This window comes from Phyllobates terribilis, unplaced genomic scaffold (assembly GCF_046119375.1).
Source record: "Phyllobates terribilis strain yellow unplaced genomic scaffold, ASM4611937v1 Scaffold_1__5_contigs__length_1240528914, whole genome shotgun sequence".
NCBI classification, from domain to species: domain Eukaryota; kingdom Metazoa; phylum Chordata; class Amphibia; order Anura; family Dendrobatidae; genus Phyllobates; species Phyllobates terribilis.
This window is the reverse complement of record NW_027362761.1, coordinates 895,530,167-895,553,954: the sequence shown is the minus strand read 5'-3', so window position 1 is coordinate 895,553,954 and position 23,788 is coordinate 895,530,167. Positions and strand designations below refer to the sequence as shown.

At 39.5% G+C, this 23,788-nt stretch overlaps 1 protein-coding gene across 2 annotated transcripts in view; it reads right to left on the bottom strand.

Moving 5' to 3' along the window:
* ENPEP (glutamyl aminopeptidase) overlaps positions 1-23,788 on the bottom strand; it is a 114,637-nt gene that overhangs the window by 33,219 nt on the left and 57,630 nt on the right. For both annotated transcript variants that reach the window (XR_012247455.1, XM_073640848.1), the window contains exons 7-14: positions 21,727-21,861; positions 16,483-16,548; positions 15,530-15,595; positions 14,309-14,460; positions 10,677-10,756; positions 6,124-6,266; positions 5,428-5,483; positions 3,513-3,663 (exon numbers count right to left, since the gene is read on the bottom strand). Coding sequence is in view for 1 of the 2 variants with exons in the window: in XM_073640848.1 (XP_073496949.1) it covers positions 3,513-3,663; positions 5,428-5,483; positions 6,124-6,266; positions 10,677-10,756; positions 14,309-14,460; positions 15,530-15,595; positions 16,483-16,548; positions 21,727-21,861 (849 nt within the window). In the remaining variant the exon portion in view is untranslated. The remainder of the gene's footprint in view (positions 1-3,512; positions 3,664-5,427; positions 5,484-6,123; positions 6,267-10,676; positions 10,757-14,308; positions 14,461-15,529; positions 15,596-16,482; positions 16,549-21,726; positions 21,862-23,788) is intronic.

Below are 23,788 nucleotides of genomic sequence, written 5' to 3'. Positions count from 1 at the left end.
AAAGAGATCAAAAAATGGCAAGTGCCCGAAAATGGTACCAATAAAAACGTCAACTAGTCCCGCAAAAAACAAGTCATCACATGACTCTGTCAGCCGAAATATGGAAAAATTATAGCTCTCAAAATATGGCGATGCAAAGAGTTTTTTAGTGTGTGACAGCTGTCAGTCATAAAAACCCGATATGAATCTGGTATTGCTGTAATTGCACCGACCCGAAGAATAAAGTCGTCTAATCACTTATACCACACGAGAAATGGAGTAAAGGGTTAGGTTTAGGGTTGTGCTAGGGTTAGGGTTGTGCTAGGGTTAGAGTTGTGCTAGGGTTAGGGTTGTGCTAGGGTTAGGGTTGTGCTAGGGTTAGGGTTGGGCTAGGGTTAGGGTTGTGCTAGGGTTAGGGCTGGGCTAGGGTTAGGGTTGGGCTAGGGTTAGGGCTGGGCTAGGGTTAGGGTTGGGCTAGGATTAGAGTTGTGTTAGGGTTAGGGTTGTGCTAGGGTTAGGGTTGTGCTAGGGTCAGAGCTGTGCTAGGGTTAGGGTTGTTCTAGGGTTAGGGTTGTGCTAGGGTTAGGGTTGGGCTAAGGTTAGGGTTGGGCTAGGGTTACGGTTGTGCTAGGGTTGGGCTAGGGTTATGGATTGGGTTGTGCTAGGGTTAGGGTTGTGCTAGGGTTAGGGTTAGAATTGTGCTAGGGTTAGGGTTAGGATTGAGCTAGGGTTAGGGTTGGGCTAGGGTTACAGATTGGGCTGTGCTAGGGTTAGGGTTGTGCTAGGGTTAGGGTTAGGATTGAGCTAGGGTTAGGGTTGGGCTAGGGTTAGGGTTGGGCTAGTGTTAGTGTTCGGCTAGGATCAGGGTTGTGCTAGGGTCAGGGTTGTGCTAGGTTTAGGGTTGTGCTAGGGTCAGGGTTGTGCTAGGTTTAGGGTTGTGCTAGGGTTAGGGTTGTGTTAGGGTTAGGGTTGTGCTAGGGTTAGGGTTGTGCTAGGGTTAGGGTTGTGCTAGGGTTAGAGTTGTGCTAGTGTTAGGGTTGTGCTAGGGTTAGGGTTGTGCTAGGGTTAGGGTTGGGCTAAGGTTAGGGTTGGGCTAAGGTTAGGGTTGGGCTAGGGTTAGGGTTAGGGTTGTGCTAGGGTTGGGCTAGGGTTACGGATTGGGTTGTGCTAGGGTTAGGGTTGTGCTAGGGTTATGGTTAGAATTGTGCTAGGGTTAGGGTTAGGATTGAGCTAGGGTTAGGGTTGGGCTAGGGTTAGGGTTGGGCTAGGGTTAGTGTTCGGCTAGGGTCAGGGTTGTGCTAGGGTTAGGGTTGTGCTAGGTTTAGGGTTGTGCTAGGGTTAGGGTTGGGCTAGAGTTAGGGTTGGGCTAGGGTTAGGGTTGAGGTTGTATTAGGGTTGGGGTTGGGATTGTATTAGTGTTGGGGTTGTATTAGGGTTAGGGTTGTGTTGGAGTTGGGATTTTTTCAGAAGTAAGGAAAAAAAATGATGACGATATGGCAACTAGTGTTGAGCACAAGTGCTCGCTACTTGAGTTTGCATCGGGTGCTTGGGTATGCACTTAGTATAGCGGGTGCTCGAGTGACATGCTTGAGTCTCCGCCCCATATGTTTTACACCTGTTATACAACCAAAAAAACCTGGCAGGGTTTGCCTGCCAGGCACGAACAATCGCCGCATTTTTTGGAGGGCGTCTAATAACCGTGAAACATGCGGACGGGGACTCGAGCATGTCACTTGAGCACCCGTGATACTTGGTGCATACCCGAGTACCCGATGCAAACTCAAGTAGAGAGCACTTGCACTCAAGACTAATGACAACTTATTCAATATGATGACCTAATGTTATCAATTTCTGTGTCGTACCTCTGGGTTCAAAATGTTCACAATACCCCTTGATAAAATCCTTGAGGGGTCTATTTTCCAAAATGGGGTCACTTGTGGGGTGTTTCCACTGTTTAGGCACATCAGGGGCTCTCCAAATGCAACATGGCGTCCACTAATTATTCAAGCAAATTTTACATTCAAAAAGTCAAATGGCGCTCCTTCCCTTCCGAACCCTGCCGTGCGCCCAAACAGTGGTTTTCCCCCACATATGGGGTATGTGCTTACTCAGAAGATATTGCACAACAAATTACATGGTACAATGTCTCCTGTTACCCTTATGAAAATGCAAAATTGGAGGCTGAAAAACATTTTTGTTGGAAAAATGTGAAAATTTTATTTTTGCAGCTCTATGTTATAAACTTCTGTGAAGCACCTGGGGGTTCAGGGTACTCACCACACATCTAGATAAGTTCCCTGAGGGGTCTACGTTCCAAAATGGGGTCATTTGTGGGGGGGTTTCCACTGTTTAAGCACATCAGGGGCTCCCCAAATGCAACATAGCGTCCGCTAATTATTTAAGCAAATTTTAAATTCAAAAAGTCAAATGGCGCTCATTCCCTTCCGAACCCTGCTGTATGCCCAAACAGTAGTTTTCCCTCACATATGGGGTATCAGTGTGCTCAGGAGGAATTGCACAACAAATTTTGGGGTTCATTTTTTAATGATACCCTTGCAAAAATAAAAAAATTGTGGTCTAAAGTAACATTTTTGTGAAAAAAAATAAATGTTCACTTTTTTCTTCCACATTCCAAAAATTCCTGTGAAGCACCTGAAGGGTTAATAAACTTCTTGAATGTGGTTTTGAGCACCTTGAGGGGTGCAGTTTTTAGAATGGTGTCACTTTTGGGTATTTTCGGTGATAAAGTCCCCTCAAAGTCACTTCAAATGTGATGTGGCCCCTAAAAAAATGGTTTTGTAAATTTTGTTGTAAAAATGAGAAATCGCTGGTCAACTTTTAACCCTTATAGCTCCCTAAGAAAAAAAAATTGGGGTTCCAAAATTGTGCTTATGTAAAGTAGACATGTGCGAAATGTTATTTATTAATTTTTTTGTGTGACATATCTCTCTGATTTAAGGGCATGGAAATTCAAAGTTTGAAAATTGCAAAATGTTCAAAATTTTCGCCAAATTTACATTTTTTTCCCAAATAAACGCAAGAGATATCGAAGAAATGTTACCACTATCATGAAGTACAATATGTCACTAAAAAACTATGTCAGAATCAGGGGGATCAATTGAAGCGTTCCAGAGTTATTACCTCATGAAGTGACAGTGGTCAGAATTGTAAAAATTGGCCTGGTCATTAACGTTCAAACCACCCTGGGGGGTAAAGGGGTTAAGGAATTTTTACCCTAATATGGAGCTAGTAGCATCTGCCCTATGTTTTTTTTTCCTTCCTCTGGATTAACATGTTAGGTTATATGTTGAACTTCATGAACTTAAAACTATGAAACTAAAGAGACCCAGTAGCAGGCATGTGGTCTCCTCCTCCAAAGAGGTTAGGTTATACATGGCTTATTTCTGTGGGTTTCCACAACCAATGACAAGAACAGTGGTTCCATGTCTCCTTTTTAAATGGAGCTACATTAAAGGCTATCAAACTTACAAAGATTGATTATTACTTACATACAATAAAGTATATCAATGTACCTGAAACTGTGGGTAGATAGTATCATCATCTTCCAACATGTCATTTAAATAAGAGATTTGAGAGCTCACTCTCACCCAGGGAAGATAGTCTGTCTCTTGATCAAGATATTTTGTTAAATCGAGAGATACATTATAATCCAATTTTTCAGCACTGGGAAAAAAACAATAATAAAATACATTATAATGTGCTGTAGATAAAGTGTAATGATGATGACGATGATTATGTATCCCTATTATATAAAGCTGTGCACAGATTATAGAATACTTTGGCCTGACCGCCAATCTACCATGTACTTGCAAAGTTTTCCTGACATGATGATTATCAGATACTATCTTTATCATTGCTAGATTTTTAACATCTCATTCAGCAGTAATTAAAACACATTCAATAATCATTACTTCTTGCAGAAAGCATGGTATTAATACATTACATAATATAGTTCAATCCATAGAGTCCTCCTGTAATATACAGTCATGTATAGCATACTTTCTTATGCTACACGTTTTTCAAATACACTCTGCAGGGTGCACGTTAATTGTACATATGAGATAGCCTAAAGGCCTCCATACTCATTAGACTAATGTCGGCCGAACCCACCAATATCAACGGGTTCGGCCAATAGTCTAATGTGTATGGGAGTTCAGGCAAACTGATGGTCAGGAAAGATGCATGTACAATTTCAGACTGTGATCGCATTGTTCTCCCAGAGATATGCCGCCGGCTGAAATGTCAGTCAACAGCTTTCTCATAGAAAACACAGAAGCACTCAGCCAAACAGGCAATCCTGTGCATGGGAGAGTCGGCTGAGATGGCTGTTGGCCAAACGATCAGCCTAAGCATCATTCGGCCGACAGCCATGTAATGTGTAGGGCCAGTTTAAGAGGTCCAAAAGCAGTGATCGAGGTTTAATCGGCCACATGAAAAACAGATTTTGGAAGCAAATTGATGATTAGTCATTTAGATCTTTGCATACAGACTCATTTTCTGTTAAAGGGGTATTCCCATCTCCAAAATCCTATCCCAATATGTAGTAGGTGTAATAATAATATTAGCAATTACCTCCAATTAGAAATTTAGTATAGTTCTTCTGATTCGCTATGTCTCTTTCCTCATGTGCAGGCATTGCAGGACCTTAGATATCCATGGTTACGGCCACTGATACAGTTACAGTTGGCAAGTTGCTAGTGGTCGTAACCATGGATACCTAAGGTCCTGCGATGCCTGCACATGAGGAAAGAGGCATAGCGAATCAGAAAAACTATACATTTCTAATTGGAGGTATTTGCTAATATTATAATTATTATTACACCTGTTCCATATTGGGATAGGATCTTGGAGATGGGAATACCCCTTTAAGTCGTGGCTGACGGAAGTGCTGCCATAGTGATCTGAATAATGAAGGCCCACAAGCAATTTCTGAATATAAATGGTGACAATTCAGTCTGTTTTCCTATTTATGTCAATTATCGGAAATGAAGACAAAAATACCAGGGCATGCTCTGCGCTATGTAACATCTGACAGGTCATTGTGGGGGTTAGGAGTAATTCTGACTCCCTGGGGCCCTTATCCAAATATTGGTCTTTGGCAGTTTATAACTGTTGCCTGTTTTCTGAGACACCTTACAACTATATTGTTGCCTGAGATTTCTCAGTGAATGTTAATAGCGCATCATACACATATGAGAGATAGATTCTACTGTTCTTGTAGATGAAGAGGCTCTATGGATGTGATACACCCATTACACTCTATGGATGTAACTAACATGGATTTTAAATACATAAAACAGCACCCCTGTAGCTGGAAGCCTCCAAATTTGTACTTGAGAACTATATTACAACATGCACTAAATTGAGAACGTAGAGAGCTTGACCAATGTGTAAGCCATGTGTCAATTCCACAAAAATTATACTCACCTTGCTAAGGCAAAAACATCATCAATCATTCCAGCTCTGTCTCCAGGCGTAAAAACCTGAAACATCAGTCAAATTGTGCAAATATTAACAGTACATACATAATTGTACATGACCGTAAAAACAGTTACTACAGTGGAGTGGAGGCTCATATTTAAGTGTTTGATATTTTTTTCTGGTTGTTAATGGCGATATTAGCCAATAGGCGTTGATTATAGTAATATAAGGAATGTTCACAATAACATAAAAATGTAATATTACTCAGATAAAGAAAATGATAGGGTCAATTAAGACTGGCGTTGTGTACACCAGTCTTAATGAAGGGACTAATTGGAGTACAATGTGCTTAATGCATTAAGTGGAGCACATCTGTTAACTGGTGTGCACAACCACCAGAAATGCACTCCAGTCAGGAACTGGAATACATTTCTGCAGTAAGTCACGGCACTAGTGTAGTGTAGCTACATGAATTTGACCGGCGGGGATAGTCACGCTCCATCTTGCCCATGTTTCGCAAATACTGCGCTCATGTACAGTAGTTAGGACTGTTGTCTAAACTCAAAAGATAGCAATATTTTTACACAACTTTTGCCTTGTGCAAAAATATTATGACTAGTTAAGGTGTTTTAAACCAGAATTCAAGAGTAAACACATTAATGAATTGACCCCAATGTTTCTATATTGTATCATTGTACATACCTCATGTTTTTGTTGCAACAAAGTTGCTAAATTACTCCATACTGGAATTTCATAATTTACCCGGAAAAATCCAATGTGCACGTTGTTAATCTTTAAGAACTCCACAGTGTTACTATCATAGGGTTCCAAGGTTAAGGAAGGTGCTAAAGTATAAAAATATACATAATTGGATTAATATGATTGTATTATTATTATTATTATTATTATAAAAATATAAATAGATTAATATAAAAATGTATTCTTATAATAAGTTGTCCCATTAATATTATTTATTACCTATCCAAAGGATAGGTGATAAAAGTATAATTGCTAGGGTGTCCCAATAGGCAGGACCATAACCAATTCTGAAATCATGGGTCCCAAAAATGTTAATGCAGATGTAGTACACATGTAAACATAGCTCTCTTTACTTCAGATTAACAGAGGCAGCCATTCCATCAGTTCTGTATCAGTGACACCATTGGTGACTGTATCAGTAAGTAGCATAGCTGCTTCCTGTGCTGCTTATTGAGCGCCATGCATTCAAAGACGATGATGAACCTTTTCTAACTTCTCTATGAGGGGGTCCAGCTATCTCTGACAACTGGATTTCCTATCTTGAAGCTGCACAATTTCCATTAGGGTTATATGTGGTTCAGCCTCATATATCGTCATATGTTGTATCTATTTCTTATACACTGCTCAAAAATATAAAGGGAACACTTAAACAACAGAATATAACTCCAAGTAAATCAAACTTCTGTGAAATCAAACTGTCCACTTAGGAAGCAACACTGATTGACAATCAATTTCACATGCTGTTGTACAAATGGAATAGACAATAGATGGAAATTATTGGCAATTATCAAGACACTCTCAATAAAGGAGTGGTTCTGCAGGTGGGGACCACAGACCACATCTCAGTGCCAATGCTTTCTGGCTGATGTTTTGGTTACTTTTGAATGTTGGTTGTGCTTTCACACTTGTGGTAGCATGAGACGGGCTCTACAACCAACAGAAATTGCTCAGGTAGTGCAGCTCATCCAGGATGGCACATCAATGCGAGCTGTGGCAAGAAGGTTTGCTGTGTCTGTCAGCGTAGTGTCCAGAGGCTGGAGGCACTACCAGGAGACAGGCCAGTACACCAGGAGACGTGGAGGGGGCTGTAGGAGGGCAACAACCCAACAACAGGACCGCTACCTCCGCCTTTGTGCAAGGAGGAACAGGAGGAGCACTACCAGAGCCCTGCAAAATGACCTCCAGCAGGCCACAAATGTACATGTGTCTGCACAAACGGTTAGAAACCGACTCCATGAGGGTGGTATGAGGGCCCGACGTCCACAGATGGGGGTTGTGGTCACAGTCCAATACCATGCAGGACGTTTTGCATTTGCCACAGAACACCAGGATTGGCAAAGTCGCCACTGGCGCCCTGTGCTCTTCACAGATGAAAGCAGGTTCACACTGAGCACATGTGACAGACGTGACAGAGTCTGGAGACGCCGTGGAGAGTGATCTGCTGCCTGTAACATCCTTCAGCATGACCGGATTGGCAGTGGGTCAGTAATGGTGTGGGGTGGCATTTCTTTGGAGGGCTTCACAGTCCTCCATGTGCTCGCCAGAGGTAGCCAGCCTGCCATTAGGTACCGAGGTGAGATCCTCAGACCCCTTGTGAAACCATATGCTGGTGCGGTTGGCCCTGGGTTCCTCCTAATGCAGGACAATGCCAGACAATGGCTGGAATGTGTCAGCAGTTCCTGCAAGATGAAGGCTTTGAAGCTATGGACTGGCCCGCCCGTTCCCCAGACCTGTATCCGATTGAGAACATCTGGGACATCATGTCTCGCTCCATCCACCAAACATCACATTGCACCACAGACTGTCCAGGAGTCGGCGGATGCTTTAGTCCAGGTCTGGGAGGAGATCCCACAGGAGACCATCCGCAAGGGAGGGAGGTCATAAAGGCACGTGGAGGCCACACACAATACTAAACCTCATTTTGACTTATTTTAAGGACATTACATCAAAGTTGGATCAGCCTGTAGTGTGTTTTTCCACTTTAATTTTGAGGGTGACTCCAAATCCAGGCCTCCATTGGTTAATAAATTTGATTTCCATTGTTGATTTTTGTGTGATTTTGTTGTCAGCACGTTCAACTTTGTAGAGAACAAAGTATTCAATGAGAATATTTCATTCATTCAGATCTAGGATGTGTTATTTGAGTGTTCCCTTTATTTTTTTGAGCAGTGTATAAGTATTCACCTGTTTAACATTCTCCTTTTTGGCCTAACAAATCATGAGATTGCCTTTTCACTTCTAATTGGCTATTTCATATTATATATTATTTTATCATTTTGGAATTCATGATTTAGTACAACTAAGAACATTCTCTGTGTTCAAAACGTGTTATAATTCCTTGTTCTGGTCTCTCCTGGATTTTATTTTTTTAATTGCTGAACAGTCACTGTTATCCAGGCAAGCATTCCAGACTCCACTTCCTTTTTCCTACCATACCAACTCTGTTACGATTTGTTGTCTTTTTGTTACAGAAACAACAGGTGAAAACTGATAAGATTCATCTCAGACTGTTCCCAGTCATCCATCACATCACATCAATTTTAGTGCCAGATTGATTAGATCTTGCTGCAAGCAGCGATATGATATTAAGGCCCCCATACACATTAGACGGCTGTTGGCCAAACGATGCTTCAGCCAATCAATAGCTATCTCTCCCATACACCAACAGCCATGTCTGCCAACTCTCCCTTACACAAGTGCACTTCTTCAGATGAGCGCTCTTTTGTTCTCTGTAAGCTAGTCAGCCAGCAGCTTATCCACAATCGACATCTCCAATCGACATGTCCCCCAAGAATAAGTCGGCCAGTGCTCCGATACAAATCAGACTAATGTTGGTCGAACCCGTCAATATCGGCAGGTTAAGCTAACATTAGTCTAATATGTATGGGGGCCTTTGCAAATCACTCACTATAATTTCTAGGAGTTGGTTATCCTGCTTATTGGATGAAGCAGATCAGGTGGTGTGTATTTGTGTAATGAAGGAGGGTGCGGTCTAAGGATACAACACCCTTTATCAAGGTGTGAAGAATTATTAAGCAGCTTGTTTTCCTCAGGCAAAGTGGGCCACAAATGAGATTTAACTGACTCTGAAAAGTCAAAAAATATTAAAAGACCTACAGAGGGATGCAGCTCTCTTGAAATTGCTAAGATTTTGGGTGCGTGATCACAGAGCCATCAAAAGATTTATTGCAAATAGTCAACACGGTTGCAAAAAACATATTGAGACAAAAAAGAATCACTTTATCTGCCAAAGATCTGAGAAGAACCAAAGGTGAAGTGACCAGAAACCCATCATCCACCAGATCTGTCATATTCCAGAACTGCAACGTCCCAGAAGTAAATGGTGTTCAGTGCTCAGAGACATGTCCAAAGTAAGGGAGGCTGAAACCCAACCACCACTGAAAAAGACACAGAAGTTGTAATGTCAAGACTGAGCCTTGAAATATGTAAATACAATTTTTTCTAAGGTTTTATGAACTGATGAAATAACAGTGACTCTTGGTGGACAAGACGGATGGTCCCGTGGCTGGATCAGTAACTAGTAAAGACCTCCACTTTGATGCCTGCAAGGTAGAGGTGGGGTACTACTATGGGCAGGTATTATTAAAGGTAAGCTAGTTGAACCTTTTCAGGTTGGAGATGAACTCAAAATCAACTCCCAAACCTGCTGCCATTTTTAAAAGACACTTTCTTCAAGTAGTGGTATTGGAAAAAGTCTACATCTTTCAAGAAAACCATGAATTTTATGTAGAACAATGCTCCAACACATACATCAAAGTATTTCATTGCTTAGCTAGCCAGTAAAAGCCTTAAAGATGAAAGAATGATGACATGGCCCCCCTCCTGACCTGACCTAAACAATATTGAGAACTCGTGGGCTTGAGAACTCGTGGGCCCTTCTTAAAAGGGAGATTTACAAAAACAGTACACCTCTCTGAATAGTATCTGGGAGGCTGTGGTTGGTGCTGCGCAAAAAGTTGATTAAGAAACTAACAGACTTCATGGGTGAGAGGCTTATGGCTAGTATTGAAAAAAAAAGGTGGCTATGTTGGTCACTGATTTTTTTTATGTCAGAAATGTATTTTTGTACATTTTAAACTGTTTGGTTATTATACTCACTTTAACAGATGAAAAACAATTAAAATGGGAAAATATATGTTTTTCGTATAGATATTTGACTCATTTTTACCTTCTTAAATTTCCAAGTTTCAGGTTTATTAACCTTTTGGATTGACCGACAGTACCGTAGTTGTTCAAAAATAAAAGGGTTCACCAAAAATACAAATTGCCTAATAGTGCACACTGTGTAGTGGGAGAACAAAAGTATCTGGCATTTGAATTCAAATTGTCTGATCCTTCTCTTCCCCATCATCTGTCGAGGGAGAGTCAGGAATCCTTACCCAATTTGAACTTCTTTTTGCTTTCTAGTTGCCAGTGCGCCAGTACAAAAAGAACAAATTTTGCTGCTAAGGATAATGCTCAGTTTTCCATTTTACCTGTATTGCTGTAAATACTGATGTGTTTGAATGTTGAGTTGTCAGTAGCATAATATGTCACCGGGATATTCCACAGGTAGCTGAAATGATAGAAACATCATGTGTCATCTTCTTTGTGTGAGTTACAGCATGACTATGGCCATTATATAGCTTGTTTTTTTTGTGAAGCATTAAGATAAGGCAAAGGCATAAACATTATTGGAGTCATTAAGTGAAAAGCTTTTGAGATTGTAGGAAAATAAAAATCACTGTAAAAAGAAATGTGCTGTACTAAGATTTTATTTTCTTAATTTCTCCCCCTTTAAGAATGGGAATTCAGACTTATTTGTACATTAGGTTTCTCAATGGTTTGTGACAATTACATCCATTCTAAACAATTCTCTGTTATCTAAGTACATAAGTTTGCTCCAATGTATCAGTGTATAGTTGTGTTTGCACTTTGTTTTTGCTTTTTGTTGGGAGTATTTCTCGTTATATACAATACCTCAGACAGAAGAATGGTGCACTCTGCGGTATATTAGTTTTGTTCATTACTATGTGCCTCTACATGTACATGAGGAATACATAGCAATATATATGTATATATATATATACTGTATATATATACACAGTGGGCCATTTATATGGATACACCTAAATTAAATGGGAATGGTTGGTGATATCAACGTCCTGTTTGTGGCACATTAGTATATGGGAGGGGGAAAACTTATTGAGAATTTCATAAGAAAAACAATGGTGTGCTTGGTTTTAGGCTGAGTGCCCACTATGCGTTTTTCAAGCGTTTTTGCCGCGGAATTTCCGCAGCAAAAAGCGCTTAAAATATGCTTGGTAATACGTGCCCCATGATCCCCAATGATAATCCGCATGTGCTGTGCACATGCTGCGGAAATTTCCGCTGCGGATTGTCATTGCGGAAAAATACGCAGCATGCCCATTAATTTTGCGGACACGCAGCGTAATTGCCTCCATTGACTTGCATTGAATCGCATAATATCCGCATGACTACATGTGCACACGCGGATATTAAGCGATTCAATGTCCGGATGGTAACCGGGTCTGGAGAAGTGGAGACTCTCCTCCAGATTTGGGTACCATAGAACCTGTTAAAAAAAGAATTTAAAATAAAAAATAAAGATTATACTCACCTTCCAATGGCCCCCGGTGTTTTCTCCTCTACGTCTGGTCTCTTGTACGTCACGCGATGGTCTAAAAGGACCTGCGGTGACGTCATTTAGTCATGTGACAGGTCACGCGACCTCTGATGTCAGCGGTCACATGACCTGTCACATGACTAAATGATGTCATGAAAGGTCCTTTCACACCACCGCGAGCTGTACAAGAGACCGGACGTAGCGGAGAAAACACCGGGGGCCATCGGAAGGTAAGTATAATCTTTATTTTTTATTTTTTATCATTTTTATTCTTTTTTTAACTATTAACTTGGTCACACTATATAAATCCATGCCGGTTGCATGGATTTATATAGTGTGACCAAGTTGTCAAGCACTTTCCAAGTGATACTAAAATCATTTGGAAAATCGCTTGATAACCCGCATGCAGAAATGCATGTAAAAACACTTGACAAACGCTTCTACCTGGCGGGAAAAACGCATGTAAAATCCGCATGCGTTTTTCCTGCCAGGGAGAGGCGGAAAAAATCTGCAGCATTTCTGCATCGTGGGCACTTAGCCTTAACATAACTTTATTCTTTCATGAGTTTTTTACAAGTTTATGACCACTTATAAAATGTGTTCAAAGTGCTGCCCATTGTGTTGGATTATCAATGCAACCCTCTTCTCCCACTCTTGACACACTGATAGCAACACCGCAGAAGAAATGCTAGCACAGGCTTTCAGTATCCATTGTTTCAGATGCTGAAGTTGTTTACCTATAATTTTGGAAAGGTGTCAACAATTTTGTCTGGCCCATTTTTGGGGTTTTGTGTGAAATTATGTTGAATTATCTTTTTTTTCTTCTCAGTTTTTTTGTGTTGTTCCAATACACACAAAGGAAATAAACATGTATATAACAAAAAAAAATAATTGAAATAATTTTCTGGGAGAAGTACTTCATTTTCTGGAAGAAATTCAAGGGTGCCAACACTTATGACCATGACTGTAAATATGATGTTATCAACTATAGGTTCTACTAAACAAACATTTATCGCTAAATGGTCACTGTATTGGGGTAATATTGGTCTTGGTGTTCGTATAGAGGTATTTATTCAGTAACTAGATTGTCATCTGTTGTGGTGCCCACTATACCTACTATAATTTCATTACATCTTAGTAATTGTAAACATGATTACTTAGGTTAGGGCCCCAAACAAGGATGTTTTGCCTTGTATGTGCTGAACCGCCAGCAATGCCTCTGGTCCAGGAGGCAGTGTTGTGGGGAACAAGTGGTTCATAAGTAGAAAAAGAAGCATATTTTTCTCATAAGATATACTACGAAGTTTTAAATATTCACCTGTACTAATGTTTTTTGCAAGGTTCAGCTCATTTCAGGTAATGTCACTTTTCAAAATAAGCTGTTACATGCTGTGTGTACATAAGGAATAACAGTATTTCTGGCCATTAAATAAACTGTATCCTGAATTTTCACAAAGATCTCCAAATTTCACTCCTCTTTGATCAAGTGTATGTAGAGACCAGCTGCCACGGTGTCCCACATACACAGTGCACAGATACAGGTGAATTCCTGCTATTATTTCTCTGTATAGTACATGTTCAGAAGTAGTTACAGCATGGAGTATAAAAGATACTATACAGCAGGACTGAGCTGTGTATCTGTGAATCCAGCACAGTTGCATCATACAATAGCACTGAATTGAATGCTTGTTACTGCTGCTTCCCATTTCTATAAAGTATAATAGAAGGTGCAATCTGACACCTCACTAAGCTGGCAGTCCATTTGATTTTGCAAAGATGAATTTGATCTGCTTTTTTAGATAGAATGGTGAGTTCAAGGGGCAGGAAAGAAGTGGCTTATTTTCCAGAAAAAAAAAACATATTTCTCTGAAAATACATATTTCAGAGTTTCTTATATTCCCTTGTAATATATATATAAATATATATATATATTCATGCAAAGTTTGTTGAAATGAGAGTAACTAAGCAGACTGTATCGATTGCCTAGACTGGATACAATTAGAACAATATTTCAGTTGTGAGCATATTAGGTTTATACATGTTTTCAGCCTCTGAATGTAAAAAGGAATTTTCCCATTTACGGAAAACAAGAAAGGTCTTGAAAATTAGAAGGCATCACTTTGCAAAGTTGTATACTGTTTAATGTATCTAATAAGTTAGCTTTATTTAGATAAAACTAGAAAACCTTTCATATGTCTTTGAATGACATGATAGTTTTATATAGTTTTATATTGATGCCCTTCAGTCTGCAAATTATATAAAAATTGTTTGTTGCTCTTCAAACTTGTTCCAAGGCAACTAACTTTATATGTATACCACTATTTTGGCATGCATAACTGGTGCACTGAAGTGACACATCTGTCTCAATTTTGCAATTTATAATTAACATAACGGCTTAATCATTCAATTGGGTGTAGTTCTATAAGACATACAGTAATATATTAAAACACGCACACAGGAACACACACACAAATCACATACTTGTATGGTGACTCTGGGGTGGATGCATCTGCCTTTGGATCCAAAAGAAATCTTTGCTGTTCAACAGTATTTCCAGATTGTACAGTAAGAACGGGGTAACCCATCTGTCTGGTCCAGGTATCCATAACTTCTTTAACTGGTTGGCTACTAGCCTGAAGAAAGTAATGACAATTAATATGTGTTGCGAAACCATTATATGGATATTTCCTGTCAATTTATAGAGTGGCAAGTCATGCAATGTCCAAAAACTGTCACAATCAACCTCAATCTCTGCATCACATTTTAATTTCTCAGAAAACACTCAGGCACACTATGATTTTAAAGGAAAAATAACCTATCGGAATGTCCACAGTGAGAAAGTATAAACTCCATATGGATGGGCTCCTTGCCTTTATCAGATATTAAAGGGGTTGTCCGGTCCAAATTGATAACTTACTCTATGTGACTGCAGACTTATGAATCCCCCAGTGCACGCACTGTGCACTTCAGGGATTCGTCGGTTTTGGAACTGGAGTGTATGTATCTGTTACACATACTCCTGGCCAGTGGGCGCCATGTCGCTTTCATCCATCTGTATGGAGCAAGGCCGCGACCTCTAGTCGACCATGCCAACTGGACACGATGGGACACGGCCTTGCTCAATACAAGAGCTATTAGATGGCTTCTGCCCGGGAATATGTATAACTTATACCTACCTTCCGGTCCCAACTTAGAAACCGGAGAATCCCCGCAGCACACAGTGCGTGTGCTGGAGGGATTCTTAAGTCTGCAGTCACACACAGTGACTACAGACTTATCGGTTTGGACCGGACAACCTTTTTAATCTAGGTCCCCAGTGTTGCAATCATATAATGCTATGGCACATCACTCTAAAATGCCATTAGTGGGGTTTGACCTATGGTATACCCACCTATGAGAACAATGCAACAAAGTTTCCTTGGTTCCATTTTGCCTGGATAGTGACCCATTTAACCACGTACTGTGAAGGAAAATGCAACACAGCTGGAAGAAAATGCAAAGGAGCACAAATACTTTACTAGCTCTGCAACTCCTTTATTCTAAGGATCGATGGAGATCCTGCCGGCTGGACCCATATTTATCACTAAGTGATGCTCTATCCTAGTGATATGCTATCACTTGCTTTAGAAGGAAAACACTATTTGAAAATTTATTATAAAACAGTAGCAACCAGAATAAAAGTAATCTTGTTAGCTTGCTCACCTCAGCAAGGGCACCCCAGAAGTCATCTGTTTTGGCGTTCTTGAAATGATAGTTCTTCAGGTAATTCTAATGTAGGAATAATAAAGTTATTATATGCTGCCTACACAAACAAGAAAATTCTAAGAAGTATAAAAGACATTATAATCCTTGTAAATCGTAAGTAGTCCAGTTTCAATTATATTCTCAGATATTTATTGATTTTAAGACTGTGTTTGCCCTAGGAAACCCAACAATTACATTAACTTCTCCATTTAACTTAAAGGGAATCTGTCACCAGATTTTAGCAACCCCATCTGGAATCAGCATGATGTAAGGGCAGAATCCCTGATTCCAGCGATGTACATTACACGGTTTTCAAATTAGATGGCAAAAACCCAGTGACAGGTTCCCTTTAACACTTAAAATGCCCATAAAGGATGTGTAATTTTTTTTTTACTGTTTGGTATTTGATGTGAGCCCTGCAGTCACTCAGTAGCCACTGATGGGCAGTTTCACACTCACTTTCTTCAGATGAAACTGACATCTGGAAGAAGTGAGAGCTTTTGCTGCTCTCAGACATTCTCTGGATACGGTATCAATTATGAGAAGGAGATGATAGTGAAATGGCCCATCAGCATCTACTGGTTGGCCGCAGGGCTCACTTGACATAAAACTGTCATGTGAGCCCTGGGAGACCCATCACTGAAAACACTGGGACAGTGCTGGCACCGGAGGTGAGTATAGGTTGTTAACATTTTCCGTGGGGGAGTATAGTAATTGAGAATGGATTTTTTTTTTCTAGTAGTGGACAAACCCTTTCATTAAAAATAAACATTACATACTGTATAATGAAAAAAATAGGCTAAAAAGTTCTAAAATTGACTTACTTTTACATTATGAAATGGGACCAATTAAGTTGAAGCCCAGAAGTGTAATGATATTCTGTAGCAAGGATAAATAGACTAATACTGTACCTGACATCCTAACTGGAATTTCTCTGGCGTAATCCAATCTTCAAGCATTCTTAAAATGGATGCTCCCTGTAAAAAAATATAAGCATTTTCTGTACATTTTCACTATTCAGACTGTACAGTGGCACAGAGAGAATCTACATGTCTGTAGTAGGATATTCTCCACTAGAAGTGTTGCTGCCAATGCGAAAGACCTCAGCAATATGGCAGACTGGTGAAGATCTGACTGATTTTATACAAAAAACAGCATTTGGGTGATTTCTGCTCATTTTATTAAATGCATGGTATCAGAAAGGTAAATTTATAAATACAGTGCATTGTGAAAGTATTTGGCCCCCTTGAACTTTTCTACCTTTTGCCACATTTCAGGCTTCAAACATAAAGATATAAAATTCTAATTTTTTTGGGAAGAATCAACAACAAGTGGGACACAATCGTGAAGTGAAACGAAATTTATTGGATATTTTAAACTTTTTTAACAAATAAAAAACTGAAAAATGGGGCGTGCAATATTATTCGGCCCCTTTACTTTCAGTGCAGCAAACTCACTCCAGAAGTTCAGTGAGGATCTCTGAATGATCCAATGTTGTCCTAAATGACTGGTAATGATAAATAGAATCCACCTGTGTGTAATCAAGTCTCCGTAAAAATGCACCTGCTCTGTGATAGTCTCAGGGTTCTGTTTCAAGTGCAGAGAGCATCATGAAGACCAAGGAACACACCAGGCAGGTCCGAGATAATGTTGTGGCGAAGCTTAAAGCCAGATTTGGACACAAAAAGATTTCCCAAGTTTTAAACATCTCAAGGGGCACTGTGCAATTGATCATATTGAAATGGAAGGAGTATCAGACCACTGCAAATCTACCAAGATCCAGCCGTCCCTCTAAACTTTCATCTCGAATAAGGAGAAGACTGATCAGAGATGCAGCCAAAAGGATCATGATCACTCTGGATGAACTGCAGAGATCTACAGCTGAGGCGGGAGAGTCTATCCATAGGACAACCACCAGTCGTACACTGCACAAATCTGGCCTTTAGGGAAGAGTGGCAAGAAGAAAGCCATTTCTCAAAGATATCCATAAAAAGTCTCGTTTGAAATTTGCCACAAGCCACCTGGGAGACTTACCAAACATGTGGAATAAGGTGCTCTGGTCAGATGAAAACAAAATCGAACTTTTTGGCTACAATGCAAAATGATATGTTTGGCGTAAAAGCAACACAGCTCATTACCCTCAAAACACCATCCCCACTGTCAAACATAGTGGTGGCAGCATCATGGTTTGGGCCTGCTTTTCTTCAGCAGGGACAGGGAAGATGGTTAAAATTGATGGGAAGATGGACGGAGCCAAATGCAGGACCATTCTGGTAGAAAACCTGTTGGAGTCTGCAAAAGTCCTGAGACTGGGACGAAGATTTATCTTCCAACAAGACAATGATCCCAAACATAAAGCAAAATCTACAATGGAATGGTTCAAAAATAAATGTATCCAGGTGTTAGAATGGCCAAGTCAAAGTCCAGACCTGAATCCAATCAAGAATCTGTGGAAAGAGCTGAAAACTGCTGTTCACAAACACCCTCCATCAGACCTCAATGAGCTTGAGCTGTTTTGCAAGGAACAATGGGCAAGAATTTTAGCCTCTCGATGTGCAAAACTGATAGACACATACCCCAAGAGACTTGCAGCTGTAATCGCAGCAAAAGGTGGCGCTACAAAGTATTAACTCAAGGGGGCCGAATAATATTGCATGCCCCACTTTTCATTTTTTAATTTGTTAAAAAAGTTTAAAATATCCAATAAATTTTGTTCCACTTCTCGATTGTTGTTGATTCTTCCCCAAAAAATTAGAATTTTATATCTTTATGTTTGAAGCCAGAAATGTGGCAAAAGGTAGAAAAGTTCAAGGGGGCCAAATACTTTCACAATGCACTGTATGGCATTTGGCATAAACTATATAGACTTGATTCATCATTGCTGTTTTTCCCGTTTTCCAGAGTAATTTCCTCCTTTCTACTGGCTTTAGTTTTTGCATCTTATTATTCTCCACATGTACCATTATTATTTACCTATTATTATTTGGTTTAGTTTTTTGTACTTTGTTGAAACAGAGGAGAGGCTCCCCCTTTTTTGGGCTGTTCATTTTGTTTATATAACTTTGGGTAGGTATCTGAACAGTCGGGTCTGGGTCCTGCTCTGCCCTTATCTATTTTTATGTCTGCTGACACATACTGAGGTGAAGTACAAGAGTTAGGTATCGTCCCGATTGGGGTACACCTTGTTGTGGTGGGAGGACGTTTACACTTTTTTGATCAAAACATTGTTAACTAAGTAACCTATGTTATTTATATGTACTATTTCTATTTATTTACTTATTACAAGGTATTTACTTATTTTATTTATTAGGTCCTGTTTGTTAAAAGGCCACAGTGTGAATGCACGCCTGTGCATTGCAATTATGCCAACATATGCTCTGGCTCAATTTTTGGTTTTGGCTTTAGTTTTTGGGTCTTATATATGTTTTTCGCCAATTTTTAAGTTGTCTTTCTTTTTTAACGTTTTTTTTATTTTTCCTGAACAACTTTGCTTATGCATGTTTTAGACATATCATTGAAAAACATGACTTTTACCAAATATTGCAGTTTTTGGTGCATCTCACGCCAGTTTGGAGTGAGGTGCCTGGAAGAGTTTTTAATTTGGCACATTTTTGCGACTTCTTTTTAAGGCCTCTTTCAAACGTCCGGATATTTCCGGTACTGGAAAAAACAGTACTGGAGATATACGTGTCCATGTGTACCTGTGTGTCACATGTCATACATGTGCCGCCCGTGTGCCTCATCCATATCACACGTACCGGCGCCTGGGAATCAGAGGTACAATTAGCACTGTTCCCAAGCGCCGGGTGCTAAACGTTGCCCTCAACATTGCCCCCTGCTTGCGCTGCGATCAGCACTAGCAAGGGACAATGATGAGAGTAGTATTCTGCTCTCTCTGTGTCCTGGTGTAAAAATAAGAATAAAATAAAAAAATCCTTATGCTCACCTGTCTGAAGATGTACCCCACTGTAATTCACCTTACTGCTCATGCCGAGGAGCTGGGGAGAATGACTCGCTGCAGCGAGAGGCCCCCCTCTCTGTGCTAAGCTCAGTGAGTCACAGGACACCGCTCGGTGAGCTCAGCAGAGGTCTAGGACCCGCTCGATGGAGCGAGTCATTCTCCCCAGTTTCTCGGTGTGAGCGGTCAGGAGGATTACAGTGGGGGACATCTTCGGACAGGTGAGTATAAGGACTTTTTTATTTTATTCTTATTTTTCCCCCAGGACACAGTGGGAGCAGAATACTACTCTCCACATTGTCCGTTGCTCACGCTGATCACAGCTCAAGCAGGAGACAATGATGAGGGCAGCATTCAGCACCCGGCGCTTGGGAACAGCGCTAACTGTACTGCTGATTCCCAGGCGCCAGTATATGTCACACTGATAACACACGGATGTCATCCATGTATCATCACTGTGCACATGTGTGGGACATTTTGCGGCCCATGCTGCGAGAAAAAAACGAACATGTCAGCGTGTTTTGCCCATGGACACTGACGTGCACAGACCCATTCATTTGAATGGATCTACGTGTGTCAGTGTCTCCAGTATGTGTGGAAATGGACACCACACATACTCAAAACACTGACGTCTGAAAGGTGCCTTAAAGTATTTGCAACTTTTACTGATGGAAAGTTGAAAAAAAAACAGTTAATGAAAAAAATAAATAGCATTTTTGATTTTGCATTAAATTCATAGACAGTGTGCGCCATTTTAAAGAATTTGGCACAAAATATGTCAATGAATACCACAAGGGCAATAACTTCTTAAATGTAGTTATGCTGGAGAACTGGTGTAAAGGCAGTGATAAACCTGCCTCATTATTAGCAATTTTCAGTAGGTGTGCTGGTATCTTAACCCCTTCACGACCTTGCAATTTTCCGTTTTTGTGTTTTCGTTTTTTCCTCCCCTTCTTCCCAGAGCCATATGTTTTTTATTTTTTTGTCTATATAGCTGTATGAGGGCTTGTTTTTTTTGCGGGATGAGTTGTACTTTTGAACGACACCATGATTTTACTATATACTGCACTGGAAAACGGGAAAAAAATTCCAAGTACGGGGAAATTGCCAAAAAAGTGCAATTCCACAATTGTTTATTTTTTTATTTATTTACAATATTCACTGAATGCTAAAACTGTCCTGGCATTATGATTCCCTGGTCATTATGAGTTTACAGATATCAAACACATATAGGTTCTTTTTTATTTAAGTGGTGAAAAAGAAAAAAAAATGTCGCCATTTTCCGAGACTCGTAGCGTCTCCATCTTTCGGGATCCAGGGCTGGGTGAGAGTTGATTTTTTGCGCGCCGAGCTTACATTTTTATTGTTACCATTTTGGGGTAGATACAATGTTTTGATCACCCGTTATTGCATTTTATTGCAATGTTGCGGCGACCAAAAAGATGTAATTCTGGGGTTTTGATTTTTTCTATTGTTACGCCGTTTACCAATCGGATTAAGTGTTTTTATATTTTGATAGATCAGACATTTCTTTTTTTTATAACTGTAATTTTTATTACATTTTATAAATTCATAATAAGCACAGAATATTTACATTTTAGCACACAAAGTACAAATAGAACAGACATTTCTTAACGCAGCGATACCAAATTAGTGTATTTTTTTGTTATTGTTTTATTTTGAATAATGGGGCAAAAGTGGGGTGATTTGAACTTTTATATTTTTTACATTTCTTTAATATTTTTTAAAGCATTTTTTTTTTACTTTTTACAAATCAGCCGTCATGTGCCAGGAAAGATGTGGGCTCATCGCCGTAGCCCGCATCAAAGGGAGGGACACGACTATGACGTATCTATTCGTCATAGGTCATGAAGGGGTTAAGGGGTGAGGGAAAATTGGCACCGAAAAGGCAGTGATCTTGATAACTTTGCAGTCTTATTAGCTAAATTGCTCCTGCCTGTAAACTGTCTGATTATATTATGGGATTATATAATATTGCCAAATTGACAAAAAAAAATCTACAAGAAATCAACTATGACAAATGCGGCAAAACATAATTCAGAAAAGAGTGACAATAAACAAATGCAAATGATAGAAAGAAATAGTGAAAAATTTCCAACCTTGGTAAATAAATAAAATGCATGTATTCTGTTTTACATTAGTTTGATGAATAAATGTACGGTAATTAATTTCCTACCTTGTTATATGAGATGGCATCAAAGACAGATGTAATTTCAGCTGGGGTTGAGACGCTGACAATAATTGGATGGGAAGACAGTAGTGCATCATCTTTCATTACAGGTAACAGGTCATCTATTAAAATTTGGTCAAGCTGGAAAAAAAAGTGTTTATAGTGTAGAAATGAAGAACTTGTGTTATAGTAAATAAAAGATACACATTTCTGTATATGCAACAAATATAAATATAGCACTACCCATAAAAATACTAAATAAGGGCTCTATATACATACACTGTGTTCCAAGTTACTATGCACATTGAATTTAAGTGTCACAAAGATTTTTTTTGTTTTTTTTAAATAAACTCATGGATGGAATTGTGTCTCAGGACTATTTGGATCACTGAAATCAATCTCAAACACCAGTGCTGATTAGTTTGACAGGTGAGCCAAATTAAAGAAATACTACTTAAGAAGAACTTTCCACATTATTAAGCAGGCCACAGGTTTCAAGCAATATGGGGAAGAAAAGTTATCTCTTTGCAGCTGAAAAAGTGTCAAATAGTGCAATGCTTTGGACAAGGTATGAAAACATTAGGTATTTCACGAAAACTTAAGCGTGATGATCATACTGTGAAGAGATTTGTGGCTGATACAGAGCACAGACAGTTCGGGCAGATAAAGGCATAATGAGGAAGGTTTCTCCCACTCAATTGGATTAAGAGATCAAATACTAAAATACCATTACATATGGGCAATTAGATATTTTAAGCTGCTGTTGCCTTTGGAGTCCCACAAACCTCAAGGTGTAGGATCCTCCAGAGGCTTGCAGTCGTGTATAAACCTACTATTTGGCCGCCCCTAAACAGTTCTCAAAGCAGAAACAGTTCCAGTGGGCTTGTGAGTCTTTTTTTTACTGATGAGAACTGTAAAAATCTGAATGGTCCAAATGGATGGAGTAGTGGATGGTTAGTGCATGGCCATCATGTCTCAACAAGGCTGCAATTTCAGCAAGGAGATATATATAGAGTCATATTTTGGGCTGGAATCATTGAGAGAGAGCTGGTAGGCCCCTTGAAGGTGTGAAAAATGACCTCGGCAAAGTATATACAGTGCCAGACTAACCACTTTCTTCCATGGTTCTTAAAAAAGAACCGTGCCATCAGTAACGAAATCATTTCAAGCTGCAAAGAATACCTCTGAGTCATTGGCTACTATGGGCATAAAAGGATAGAAACTCATGGAGTGGTCACCAGCATCCCCTGACCTCAATCTTATTGATATTGTTTGGCATATCCTTAATTAAAAGATCTATGAGGCTGGGAGGTAGTTCACAACTAAACAGCAGCTCTGAGAGGCCATTCTGACATCCTGCAAAGAAATTCAAGTAGAAATTATCCAAAAACTCACAAGTTTAATGGATGCATATCAAAGAAGGGGTCCTATGTTAACATGTAACTTGGCCTATTAAGATGTTTTTGATTAGAAAAGATTTTGATGTCAGAAGGTGTGACTTCTTAATGCTACAAATTCAACAAATTTCCATTTTAGTTCTTTACAACCTATAAAATGTTTGGAAACTCTGTTGTGCATAATAATTTGAAACAGTGAGTTTTGGAACATTTTGAGTTTTTTTTACTATTGAAAAAAATACCGTTATCATTTTGAGGTTTGTCTTATAAAATTAGATTTATACTCTAACAGTAGATGATTTGAACATTATAGGGACTCTGCATCAACTATTTTGGAAAATCAGAAAAAAATAGCATATGCATAGTATAGTAAATATTTTACTATAGACTTTATAGAACATCTGGCTAAGAAACACCACAGAAAATACATCAAAACTCCATGGAGTATTTTATGAAACCTATCTAAAAAAATTCTTTGTTGCCTATAGCAACCAATCACAGCACAGCTTTCATTTTACCAAATCAGTTTTTTAGAAACATTCCCATCTATATTTTTTTATTAAATGTGTGTATGTGACACCCCAGGGGTCTGGTTGCCACAGTAATAGAGATATTATGTCTGAGAGCAAGTGGGAGGTTTCTCTGGTCAGGAGCCCTAAGCATGCAACACG